The sequence below is a fragment of the Pinus tabuliformis genome, chromosome 3_2 (genome assembly GCF_031772625.1).
Source record: "Pinus tabuliformis cultivar Carrire ecotype Pingquan chromosome 3_2, CPIR1, whole genome shotgun sequence".
NCBI classification, from domain to species: domain Eukaryota; kingdom Viridiplantae; phylum Streptophyta; class Pinopsida; order Pinales; family Pinaceae; genus Pinus; species Pinus tabuliformis.
In genome coordinates this window covers 701,511,097-701,525,376 of record NC_142302.1, presented here as the reverse complement: position 1 = coordinate 701,525,376, position 14,280 = coordinate 701,511,097, and the positions used below count along the sequence as shown (strand labels likewise).

Genomic DNA, 14,280 nt, shown 5'->3' with positions numbered 1-14,280 from the left:
ATGTATCATCAGACAAACGCTGTCTATGGATTTCCCCACGCATATTTCGACGGCGCTGCCCAGAACAACATATGCACCTGCGATGTATACATTATTACTCAAGAAGACCAAGCTATTGAATTATATTGGAACGGAGGTCCCGGAACCAATAGCAAAGCTGAAATTATGGCTCTCGCCGGTCTCATCTATTTCTTCGACTTCCTGGGTATCCAAAACCTCCATATCTACGGAGACTCCAAGGTCACCATTGACCATGTTCAGTCCAGAAACAACATTAAAAATATCCACCTATCTGGCTGGTTGAGCTGGATCGAGAAGTTGTGGCATAACAGGAAGGACTTCTCAATCTCTCACATTGGCCGGGAAAAGAATAGTAAAGCTGATGCTTTGTCAAAACTGGGGCTTTCCGCGCCTCAAGGAGTATGGAGGATGCAGGTTATTTTGGACAACATCTCCTTCCAGATTCATGATTTTCAGTTGCCCGGTGCATAATCATATTTTCTGGGCCGCATAGTCTGGTATCTATTTTGCTTCCCATCCTATTTCGTCTTATTATGTTTTTGCTGCTCCCCCATACTTTATTTTCGGCTCATGGTGCTGTTAATTTGGATCTGATAGGTAGATATATCTAACATACAATATTTGTATCTTGTTTGAATATTGGACCACATAATATAAATATTCCGCTTTTTTTCATGCTGGAAAAAAAGTTGTTATTTTAATAATTTATATTTATTATATATATATGATAAGTATGGTATTAGTATTACTTTATTTTTATTAAAAAGACTTATATTTTTTATAATTTAACATTATGGATTGAAATTTTATTTTTATTAATATTGAAAATTATTTATTGGTTCGGGTCTAATTCATTTGTTGGTTGATAATTATTAGTTTAGCATTGACTAATGCAAATTATAATGTTTAACTTTGAAAAATAAATATCTATTTATCAATATTATTGAAAAAAATATTTTTCAAACATTTGATTGGACCATAACTTTGAAGGTCTTATTGTAACCTTTGTGCAATGTGAATAAGCTCATTTTTTTGCCATAATTTCTCGATGTAGTTGCAATATTTATGCTATGATTTTTAAATATTTGTGGAATGATTTTTCATTGTTAAGCTCCATAGGAAAACCACCTAAAATTAAAATACTTAAAAATAGGTCATACTAACTTAAATAATCCCCATAGTTACTTTCTACCCACCATAATTTAAGCAAATATTTGAATAAAAAATGAATAGCAACAAGGTGGAAATAAATATACCTATGTGAAGCTATTTCCTACCATTATTAATGTTTTCTTCGATGCTTTAACATGTAGGGGTAAAACTGTAAATGTGTAAACTTAGTAGTGGTTACTACCCACCAAAAATTAACACAAGTCTTTAATTCTTATTAAGCAATTAAAGAATGAATATTTTTTATGTTTGAAAATAAACAATTTTGTTTATTTTATTTGATATTTTAAGGATATAAAAATAATAATATTTTGTTCATATATTTTTAAAACAACATCACAAACAAAAGAAGTTTCACCAAACAAATAAATTCAACACATATTCTGCAATTTTAGAATCTAAGTGATTGCCCTAACCATTTGAATGTAGATTTTGCTTTTGGTTTTGTCTTACTATAAATTGTAGCTGATGCCATAATGTCTGCAAAATATGGTATTCTTCATTAGTATTGAGTTTTTGAGTTTTTTTCTAAAAATTCTTATAAACATCTTAGGTTTTTTCATTCATCGTGAAATATATGTATAAAGTGTTTTATAACCTTTCTTGTGTTGTTTTAATTTGTCAATCTTTCTCCGTATAACAAGAAGTTTTCATATTTTCTATTTTTCATATATGATTTACGGTTTTTTTCGTTTGATATTTTCAACAATAAGTATCATGTTATCTGAATTTTGCTTTTTATAAGCATCTAGATACTTTGTAAATTAAAGTCTTATAATTTTTATCACTTCAAAAAATATAAAATATTAATTGAACTACAATCCATAAATATTCCTAATTTAACTTTATCACTGTTGGGTTTTCTCTCCTTGATTATACCAGCTTTGAGAATCATCTCCTACACTTCAACCCCACTAACTTTGGATGTAACTAAAGGGCTCCTCGACCACAGAAAGCTATTTTGAGAATTTGCAATCAATATAAATTTAAAATGCAATGCTTGCACAACCATGTTTTGCAACCTAAAAAAACATATATTACTTTAAATATCAATTTACAATATAACCAAACACATAAATTCTGGAGTGCCACAATAGTTTGTTAAAAAAAACTGCACTAAGAGATGAATTTAAGCATCCCTGGATGGATGATGGGTAATTGCATCCTTAGGTAAGCATGCCAAGTATTTGCTTTTCTCGAGATGCAAATACTCGTCAATTTGCTTATTCTGGGATTGTTACGATTCCACCACAACAATAAATTTTTTATTATTATTTTTACCATATCCTTATCTATTCCGCTCACATAACGCCACATCATATCGTCTACTCAGCACTGCATCATACCACAACTTGAGTTTACCCGAGTGTAACCTTTCTGGTTATATGCGTTGGATGTAATACTCGGTAATCGGAGTCATATTCCGGCGTTCTGGTTGTTGGTCCGCATTAAATTTATTGGTTAGCTGTTTGCTCCTACACAGAACACCTGGCCTACTCCGTATACTCTTTCTGCTCAGTCATGTGATCAGGCATGGCATCGTACCCTCGTTCTCTGCACTCCTCGGTTCCCGCTCTATTTCGACGGTAAGGATCATCAGATCTAGATCCGAGGGTGGAGGCTTATCGGAGGGTTTTGGGTTCCATGTTAAGTCACTCCGAGTCCTCATTCGACTCATTTGGTCTTGGCGCCGCTTCCAGATTTTGGCTTGCCTCTCTGCGCACAGAGGTTCTCCCGTTAGCTATTCCACCGAGAACCTGTTCGCTGTTCAGGAGCTAATCAACCAGTTCTTCCGGGGATTGCCTATGCAGGTGATGGTATTCATACGCAGACATTTTGCGTTATTTTCTATTATCATGTATACTCTCTTCCTCACAGGGTCACACCGATGAATTTATGAATGTTAATGTATTTTGTTGTTTTCGTTTGTGTGAAGGAGGACGCTACAGTCGAGAGACCCTCTGCTATGGAGAACGACAAAGTCTTCAGCATTCTGGCCTCCCACGCCGCTCACCAGGTAGGCCCCCAACCATGCACGAATGTTTTCTGGGTGATGGTTTAGGGTTTTCGTGCTTGACAGTTGCCGCTACAGGGTTTATACATACCTAATTTTTCTTGCTTTCAGATTCCAGTGATTGGCAGGAGTACCCAGGACATGGTCCTTGGGGATTTTCTCAGAGGTTAATGAGGTTTATTATGCCCTCAAGCTTCAATTCCTTCGACCTGTCCCGTTTGGGTTATGATGAAAGTAGTTAGTTCTTGTTGATTCGGGAAATGCCCACGACAGTCCCCAGTAGTTGGGTTCTTTGTTTTTCCCCTTCTGTGCCTCGAATATCATTTATTTGTTTGTATTAATGTAAGGGGTCGAAGTAGTGAAGGTCTACTTAACTTGGAATAGGGCCGAGGAATTACGGACCCTCTCTGGTTATTTTCAGTGTCATGATATTGTTTGTTTCGAATTCACAACTCCTTGGATATTGACATTTAACTCTGTATATGTAAATTTTGTTTTTGGTTCATAAGGGAAATTTCTTTAACAGGTTAAATCTTGCTTTTGAGAGCCTTGGCTCCGGAACTTTGCAAGTTCGTCTTTCTGCAAGTCATTGCGCATTTAATTATATTACAGTCACTATATTTTCGTAGCTCTATGGTTGTTCCTACTTGTTATGGCGGAACTGCCCATTGTTTCGAAATGTAAACATTCTGTTCTGTTTGCGATTATACATTTCTCGAACTTCTTAGAGTTCCTTACTGTTTGAAATATATTGGTTACGATATAGGAAATAGTTGTTCATTTGGTTTCTAATGGTTCCCAGAATTTAAAGTTTCAATACCGTTGTCGCACTCTTTCATGTTGTAATTTATGAAAGTAATTTACAGTTTGCAGCCCAACGTTGATTTATATGATGTTACAACTAGGGTTTGGTATATGAGTTTCGAATTTCCTCCTTTTGTTATACATGCAACTGAAAACTCAGGGTTGCTCGTCCCTTCACTGTCTTCCTGATTACCTCTGTCTAGCTGTATATATATATATATTTTATATGCTATTGTTTGCTCTTTCCGGAAAATAATCCCATACATAGTCTGAATCCGTATGGTTCCACTATCTCTTAATTTATGAACATCTATTCTACGGCCGATAGGGGTTATCAGACCTGAAGGGTTTTCTTCCGGTTCTGGGGAAACACCGGTCCAGGACTCGCTACCTTACCCTCTGCTGCGGTTAACAGACTTATCCTTCATCGAAATTTGCTTATTTGTTTCTTTTATATGTATTTAATAACACACTAATACACTACACAGTGATGTTTGGTCTCTAAATTTCAAAGCACCAAGAACTGTAACAGGGCCAAACCCTTCTTAACAGTCATTTAATGGCACCTCTGTAATATTTATTTTAAAGCAAATAGCATCACAATATGCATAATAACGATAAGAAGATTGTGTAATTTTAAATAACACCACTGTTATTCTACTATAATTTCGGTTACTGTAATTTTTCAGTTGACAGTTAATACTATGGAAGCATATCAACTATTGAGACTAATTTCACCAGAAGCTTTTACTTACCTGGTCCACCTGAGTTTGTAGATGCGCTACAGAATTTCACCTGTAACCTTTGTTTTCTCTTGACCACCCAACCATGAGATCCGTCGCCAGGACTGGAATCTCCCCCCGAGCTATCTTGCAGGCCCACAACCCTCAACAAGACGCATGCAACTTGTGCCTGGCTATCTGGTCCTTACCAGACTTAGCCAATCCCTTTTCCTTTCTCTTTTTCCTGCCTGTCCTTACAGCGCAGATTTTTGCCTCCCCCTTCCCTTTTTCTCTGGAAGCCTTTCCAGTTAGGGAAGGTAGTTTGAGTGCAGTTTCAACAACTGTTTTCTTTTCCAACTTCCCTCTCAGAAGTTGCCAGCATTTCAAGAAGTATTTCCTACTTAATATATTTTAAAGCACATATTGATAAATAAAAATACTATTAAATTTTAAAACAGTCTTCCAATGTCATACTTAATTCTGTCTTTTACCACAGTAAAAATTCAAATATTTACATTCTCCGGGGTCATCACATCTCCCCCTCATGAGATTGGACATCGTCCTGATGTCTGATGTTCACAAACAACTCCGGGTAAGCTTTTTTTATGAGTTCTTCATCTTCCCAAGTGGCCTCATCAGGCCCATAATGTTGCCACTGCACCTTAACTTGGGTAATAGCTCGCTTCCGCAGCTGTACTTCTCTCCGGTCGAGGATGCTCAACGGCTCGACCAGGACCTCTCCTTCTGGTTCGACCTGTGTATCCTGCCATTTGATCACATGTTTAGGGTCGTAAATGTATTTTTTTTAGTATAGAAACATGGAAGACATTGTGGATTCGAATGTGGCTTGGCAGGGCGAGCTGGTAAGCTACTGGCCCAACTCTTGCCAAGACCTGGAATGGTCCAAAATAACGGGGTGCCAACTTGGCACAACCACTCCATTGCAGGGTACTCTTTCTGGCTTGGATCCTCACATAAACATGGTCACCGACTTGGTATTCTTTGAACCTTCTTTTCCGGTCAGCAAAGCTCTTTTGTCTATCCTGAGCAGCCTTTAAATTAGTGCGCACTCTTTTCACCATATCCTCCATTTCCTTGAGCATCTCCGGGCCCAATCTTAATTTGTCTTCAGGTCCACCCCAGCTTGAGGGTGTACGACATTTCCGCCCGTACAAGACCTCAAAGGGGCTCATTTGTACTGATGTGTGATACCCATTATTATATGTGAATTCAACCAGGTGTAAATATTCCTCCCACTGTGTTGGTTTCTGCATTACGTAAGCTCTTAACATGTCCTCTACCACCTGGTTCACTCGCTCTGTTTGACCATCGGTCTGGGGATGATAAGCTGTACTGAAATTCAGCTGTGTTCCCAGTTCTGTAAATAATGCCCTCCAAAAGGTTGACGTGAATTTTACATCACGGTCAGATATTATTGTCTTCGGAAGTCCATGCAGTTTAAACACATTCTGCATGAAAATGTGGGCAATTTGCACAGTCCTGTAGGTGGATTGCACGGGTATAAAGTGTGCTACTTTACTCAGTTTATCTACCACCACCATAATAGAATCATTGTTCTTCTTTGTCCGAGGCAGCCCTGTTATGAAATCCATAGAAATAGTTTCCCATTTCCATTCCGGAATGGGTAAGGGTTGTAATAACCCTGCTGGGTGTTGATGCTCTGCTTTAATCTGTTGACATTCCAAACACCGCGCTAAATATTCAGCTACATTCTTTTTCATCCCTAGTCAGTGGTATTATTTTTGAAGTGCGGTGATCATTTTTTGGTACCCTGGATGTCTCGCATAGTGGCTGATGTGAAACTCATCCAAAATCAGATTTTTAAGACTGTTTTTACTAGGTACGTACAACCTCTTTTTATAATGCAGCATTCCAGCATCATCTAATTCATATCCGTACTGATTTTTCTCGCTGGAAAATTGTTGTACCTACTGTTTTATTTGCTGGTATTCAGCATCTTGATCTGCTGCTGTTTTTATCATTTCCTTTAAGGGATTCTTCCATTTACTGGAAGAAATTTCATACAAACATTGCACCTTCCGACTTAAAGCGTCGGCCACGCGGTTTTCCCTCCCTTTCAAGTGCTTAATATCAAAATCAAACCCGCTTAAGAAATCTGCCCAGCGTGCTTGTCTCGCATTTAAGGTAGGCTGGCTGAAATAATTTGTCAGACTGTGGTGGTCTGTTAGTAATAGAAATTTCCTCCCCATGAGATAATGCCGCCACATCTTCAATGCGTGTATGACGGCTGCTAACTCTAAGTCGTAAGCAGAATATTTCTGCTCATGCTCCTTTAGCTTTCTTGATTCGTAAGTGATCACTTTTCCTTCTTGCATCAACACACCTCCCACACCCTCCTTACTTGCATCAGTACATACCACGTAGTCCTTATTAGGATCAGCTATACTCAAGATGGGTGCTGTGGTGAGCAGATGCTTAAGTTGCTCAAAGCTTCTCTGACACTCTGGAGTCCATTTGAATGCCCTTCCTTTTTTCTGTAAGGAGGTGATAGGGTACGCTACCCTTGAAAAACCTTCCACGAATCATCTGTAATAACCGGCTAACCCCATAAAGGACCTGATGTCTGCCACATCCTTTGGTACGGGCCATTCCATTATGGTCCTTATCTTTTCAGGGTCCACTACGATCCCTTCTTTTGTGATTATATGGCCTAAATACTGTATTTCCTCTTTGAAGAAATCGCACTTGCTGAACTTAGCATACAGCTGGTGTTCTCGGAGGGTTTGTAGCACTAATCTGAGATGCTCCTCGTGCTCCTCCCTAGAACGGGAGTATATCCGGATATCATCGATGAATATTAGCACAAATTTATCCAAAAATTGATGAAACACGTTGTTCATTAAACACATAAAAGTGGCGGGGGCATTGGTTAACTCGAAAGGTAGCACTACAAACTCATAGTGCCCATACCGTGTTCTGAAAGCTGTTTTAGCGATGTCTTCCTCCTTGATCCTAATCTGGTGGTAACTTGATCGCAAATCGATCTTGGAGAACATTGTTGCACCTTTCACTTGATCGAAAAGTTCATCGATCCGAGGTAAAGGATATTTATTTTTGATTGTGAGCTTGTTCAGCTGACGATAGTCTATACACATTCGAAGAGTTCCGTCTTTCTTCTTGACAAATAACACTGGAGCTCCCCACAGAGATACACTGGGGCGAATATAGTTTTTGTCTAACAGCTCTTGTAATTGCATTTGTAATTCTGTTAACTCAGGTACGCTCATTCTATAAGGTGCCCGCGATACTGGTGCTACCCCTGGTATCAATTCGATGGTAAAGTCTATATCCCTTTTAGGTGGTAGCCCGGGTATCTCCTCTGGAAATACATCTGCAAATTCTTGTATTACAGGGATGTTATCCAGCGTGGCTGTTTTATCTTTTGAATCTGCATAGCCTACCTGAATGGCATAAATTTGACATCCTTTTCTGACACATTTTGCTAGTTGGGATGCAGTGATTGGCCGAACCTGCACTGGTCGCTTAATCCCTTGCACCTCCTGCTTCTCTCCAAAGTCATGTTTGTAATAAATGGTTTTTGTCTTGCAGTTCACTAGTGACCAGTGCTTTTCTAGCCAGTCCATCCCAATCAGAACATCATATGAACCAAGAGGGAGCACATTTAAATCTGCTACTACTGGTTGCCCTGCTATTGTTAAAGGGCAGTGATTAATTTTTGCCAGCACTCGTCTCTTGGTCCCCGTAGCTAACTGTACCAGCCATGGATTCTTGAAGTTTACAGGTTGTAGCTTACAATGTTTACTACCTTTGGGCTAATATAACTTAAAGTAGCTCCTGGATCAATTAGAACAGCTATAGAAAGGTCTGAAATTTTACCTTCAAACTCCACCATGGTCGGTTGGTACTCCGCCTGACGATCATCCAGGGCTGCATTAATCCTTGGCACGCTACGTCCCACATCACCGACGGTCGATGCCTCATGGATTTGGGATATCTATTTAGTTCCCTTCCGCTGCGGACAATTTTTGACGTAGTGTGGTCCTCCACAACCCCAACATTGAACTGGGGGTCTGGCTACTCCTTCGCCCTCCAATCTGGCAGACTGTTCGCTCACTCTGGATTCACTGATTGGCTTGGATCTGAATGAACCTCTTTGTACAGTTCTGCTGTTCTGTCCCTTGCTAATTCCCTTACCTCCACCGCTGCGACTTCCTTTACTGTTCCCAACTGTCTTACTACCCCTTTTCTCATTCCATCTTTTATTTGGAGCGTCTCCTTTCTGTTTATTCTGCTGGTAGCAGATTCTGGCTTTGCGGATAGCTTCATCCATCGTCCTAGGATTGTCAAACTCAATCCTTTCTCGTATATATAGGGGTAAACTACTGACAAATCTTTGCACCTTGGCTTTTTCTTCTTTAATGTAGGGCACATAGCGAAGCAGGGAGGTGAAACGGTTGATAAACTCGTCCATAGTCTGCTGTCCTAACCGCAAGTCGTGGAATTCCCTTGCCTTTTCATCATAGAAGCGCTCGGTCAGATATCTTTCTTTGAAGTACTTCTGAAATTTCTCCCACGTTATGGTCCGTTCGCTTACCCCCTTGACGATCTTAACTTCTTCCCACCACAGGGTCGCTTTCCCTTGTAACTGAAAGATGGCCAGTCGTGCCTTCAGGTTGTGGTCATACTCATACAGCTGAAAATATTTGTTCATGTTAATTAGCCATGCTTCAGCCGCTTCCTCCTGTTCCCCGTCAAAGTGTGGGGGTTTAATCTTTCGAAATTCTCCCTGTAGCTCCACCCTTTGACGTTTTGAAGTCTGTTGTTCAGATGCATTGTCAGAATGGTCCTCCCCCTCTTCTGACTTTTCAGGCTCTGTTCGATAGTTTTTCTCTTCTGAAATCCTATGTTGTTCTGCACTGGAATTAGCTAGGGGTGGGTTCTGCCTGTCAGAAAAACTCTTTAAAATCCTTTCTTGCTCCACCATCAGTCGTGCATTATCCTCCGTAATTGAGCCATCTCATTCTTTAGCTCCTGTACCGTCTCTAATATTGCAAGGTTCGTGCTACGTGTCTCCTCGCCAAGTTGTACCCACAACTCTGGGTTATCCCCAGGGTTTATTGCAGGTCCCTGACCCGCTATCGATCTGTGCGGAGCACTGCTAGCTCTCTGCATACTCACTGTCACTGTCTATTGTCTCGCTGTTGTTTTCCTTTTGTCTCAACCTAAGAAATGGAACCAGAATAGGAGTTAGCAATATTAGTTGTATTCTTACAAATATAATAAGATTGTAACTGCACAATGCTTGTTTATTTTCTTTCAATTTTGTTTAAATTTATTTCCGTGTTTTCCCAGAGGTCACAGTATTGTTCCTCTGCTCTGATACCAATTTGTCATGATTCCTGTTGTTGGGAAAAGTATCCAATACGGAATGACCCTATCCCACTCTAAGGGTGATAGTACCTCAGCAACAATCAAAGCAAAGCTATTCGAGATTACTTCTTTATGAGATGTAAGAGAGGGGGAGAAAGAGATCCACTAACTGATGTCTTCCGCTAATGATTGATCCAATCTTCTCTCTTTGCTGCTTGCTCCCAGCTCCTTTCTCTTTCACTGGCCCAGCTACACCAAGATCCTGCAAAATGGCAAGAGAGGGAAACTACAAGAAGCATACATTCATAATTGATTCAAGGATTAGAATAAATCAAATACACAAGTATAGCAATACACCATTGAGACACATGCATATAGAAGAACCTCAAATGCTTTATTAATGGAAGAAGTAAAGTTCAGGAAGTAATACAACCATAAAAGGCCCAATCCAGCATCACCTCCCAGCAGAAAGAAATCTCCTCTTCACCTCCTTCAAGCAAATCACCCAATAGTTCTATACTCAAACCAACATCACTTCCTTATATTCACAAAATTCCAGCCTCCCTAAACCTCATGAGAGAGATCTATATATAGGAGTTTTGGAGAAAGGATGAGTCAGCTTGAGGCTGGCATGAAGCTGACTAGTGTCCTCTCCCACTTCAGTTATTCTTCAGTTCTTGAGTCCACTTGGAGGTTCTTGCTTCCACTTGGAGATCTAGACCCTCTTACTCATCACCAGTCGAATTCCCTGATCCAAGTGTCATTTTGGAAGCTTCCTGGGCATTGACACCTTGAGGAATGACTGTGCCACTTGGCCAAACTCGCCCAGCGCAGGTAGCCTTCTTTGCAGTTGACATTCAGCGCAGGTACACAGTGGAGCAGTTGACATTCAGCACAGATGCTCAGTGGAGCAGTTGACATGATCCAGAATTAGCTTGTTTTTGAGTGTTTTCAGGTGGAGAACTGATATTCAGTGCTGTGGTTTGCTGACCTTGTTCCCCTAGGGGTAGGAACAACATGTTTAGGGACTTTGGATCCCTTAGATTATTCACATTTCATGCTTCATGATGTAAGGTACAAAAATGTCTATAACAGTTGCCCCCTAAAGTATGAGGTCGTTTATCGGGTGAAATGCTTTATCAAGAGGATCCGAAGTTCATTCAATCGCTGAGAGGTGACCTGTAATAAAATACAATACAATAAATTATTTTTCATTCTGCTTTCATGATCTAGCTGAGGCGGGCATTCCCATGCTCAGCTTTATAAATTCATTTTGGTACATAGAACAGACGATCGTTTGATGGTAGACTGATAATTCTTTGCTGAAATTATCATCCTTTGAGTAGGATGATCATCTGCTGCAATGATGTACATGTCAAATGTCTTTATATTTCCTGAATACATATCGCAGCCCGGATGGATGAAACTAGATCCGGGGTCTTCAAACTCGTTCCATCTTCACTCTAAGTACAAGTCGATCCATGTGAGAATTGCGCTGAAGTCGAACATGGAAAGACATCGCTTGATTACCGGTCAATGATGTAAACCGTTAACAAGCGCAAGAGGAATCACCGATAATGATAATGACCCTCAAGGTATTGCAGTACAATTCACGTGGTGTGAATAAAGGACTTGGCGTCGAACACCACGCAAAATCTTCTGGTCGAAGGTCATTGATGTATACCTGTCGCCGGAAGTGAGAAACTTGCCATTGGGGCATGCAAGCTTCAAAGTACTGAGGGGGGTGTTCCTAGATCAACTTCTTGGATAATGAGCTGAAGTCGACAAGAAGCGATCCGTCAAAGGAGGGCCTTAATGAATCCCACATCAGTGACACGAAATGGAGCTAATGATTTTAGTGGAGGTGAAAACAATCTGTGACATATGATTCAGGGTGGCGATCATGGATGGATGAAGGATAATGTATGGCAGTGGATGGGACACGGTTGACTCTTTCTGAACAACATCTCTTGAACATATAACGACACTGATGCGATGGATCGGTAGCATTACCCCAAATGTGGATGGTTTGGCGAGACCATGGTGATGATACCGGTGAATGAAACAACCCAACCCGATGTGATACGAAGGAAAAGTGTCATGTTCAAGAGCGACTTGCTACCATTAAAGCTTTGAGGTTCTCCCAATTTTTCCCCAGTCATTTCTGACCAGTACCTCTTTATTTTTGTCAAGCTTGAGGAGGATAACATATGCTTGTTCTATAACCTGCCCTTCGGGCAAGCCCATCGCTATGTTTTAACGAGCCTAGCGATAGGGAAACTCGTTCTCGTCTAAAGACAAGTTTGTCGCTATTTAATCATTTTAACGAGTCTAACGACAAGGAAAACTCGGTCCTTTTCATTTTTAGAGAGTCTGAAAAGGTACAGAAAGTTAACTCCAAAATTCCTTTTTCGTCATCTAATCCCTTAAGTCCAAAAAAGTATAAAACAATACAGAAGGGATGAGTTTTCGATAATTTTAACGAGCCGAATAAAACAAGCGCTCGACCTTTTTGTGCAATAATCTCTCAGGTCCAAAAAGATTAAAATCTAGAGGAGGGATAGCTCTTCCGGTCACTTTAACGAGCTGGAAGGCCAAAACTCGGCAAACTTTTCATATTTTACGAGTCAGATGAAAAGAGCTCGAAGAAGACTCGTCTTTTGAGGAACGAGTGATAAACAGGGATAGCAGCAGATTCCAGGTACAGGTTGGATTTTTCCAATCACGACAGTGTCACAAGGATGGCTAGGTGAAATCACTCTTCGCAGTTGTTCCTCAAAATGGGTAAACAATCATATGGAGGTGAACGATCGGCCAAATGAAATGGAGGTGGCAGGTGCAAAACACGACCAAGGCTTTTATGGCTAATAAATTTACGATCACAAAGATTATTTACCAGGGTATGTTCATTTTTTAATGAGCTTGAATGCTCAATCTTACGTTTATTTTTTAACGAGCATGAACTATGTACTAAAACTGCTCGGATCTCGCTTTTCTATTTTTTAACGAGCATAAATTCTGCGGTAAAACTACTCGATTATATGGTCAAATTTTGATTTTTTACCATTACTAGTTTTTCTCTTTTCAAGTATAGTACTGCATTTTCAATTGCTGCAACAAACTTTGTTAGAAATGAATAATATTTGCATGAAAATGAGATTATAACCCTAATATTTCACTTTGAACTACGTAAAAAGCCATTTAAAAGGTGTTTTTACCTCTCATTTACCATTTCATTTGCATTTGGTTTGTTGGAGCTCTGGAGGTGCCTCTTCCCCTTGATTTTCACCAGCTGATTTCGGGAGATTCTGCGGACGATTTTCGGCGTCGTCTGGACCAGGTAGGAGCTAAACCCTAGCTCTTTCTTTTCACGGTTTCATTTTCCAGTTTTATGCCTGTTTTTCAGTCTTTCTGGGCCTCAGGGGTTTTGCCAGGGCGCCCTAACTTCAGCACAGGTGGGACACTTTCTGCCTGCGCTGGGCTCAAAAAACTGAGTTTCCAGCTCATTTTTCGATGAATTTTCGCCAGTTTTTCATCAAAATCAGGAACTTACTCCTTCTCTTGTTTGCTTTGCAGGGAACTTTGAAAAAAATGTCCCTTACATGGCGAGAACGAGAACATGAAGAGGAGGACATGATTGCCCTCCATGACCCGGTCACGGTGAACGCGCTGCGGAACTGTGGCCTGCTGAAGTTTTTCCGTATCTCTAGCATGAGAGCACAGATTACTTTGCTGCAGTATATGCTTGATGCTTGGGATCCTGTTAACCAAGTATTCCAGATTAGGGGAAAGTCCATCCCCTTGACCATAGAGGACATGTACTTCTTGACTGGGTTGTCAAGACGAGGTGCCCCCATTTCCTTGTCAGGTACGGCTCGGGGGACCGATTCCACCAGAGATTATGTCCGCCAGTATTGCAGGGAAGGTTCTCAGCTGAGCAGAGACGGCAAGATTGTTATCCGTGAGATTACTGACAGGTCTCTTAGGTCCATTCTGTATACCATTGGTAGGATGGCCGGTAGCGCATCTCTACATGTTGCCAACAGATCTTATATGCAGCACGCCTTGGAGTGTCTCCAACCGAAAGTATTCAACTGGTGTGATGCAGTACTTGTTCAGATGAAAAGTCAATTGACCAAGGTAAAGGACGGGAAGCTGAAGAACTTTGGATTTGGT

General features: G+C 40.4%; 1 protein-coding gene across 1 annotated transcript; it reads left to right on the top strand.

The window, feature by feature from the left end:
* Positions 1–492, top strand: LOC149182556 (uncharacterized). Its single transcript, XM_089414595.1, has one exon. The coding sequence runs from the start codon at positions 1–3 to the stop codon at positions 490–492; it is 492 nt and encodes a 163-aa protein (XP_089270721.1).
* Positions 493–14,280: the final 13,788 nt, after the last annotated feature.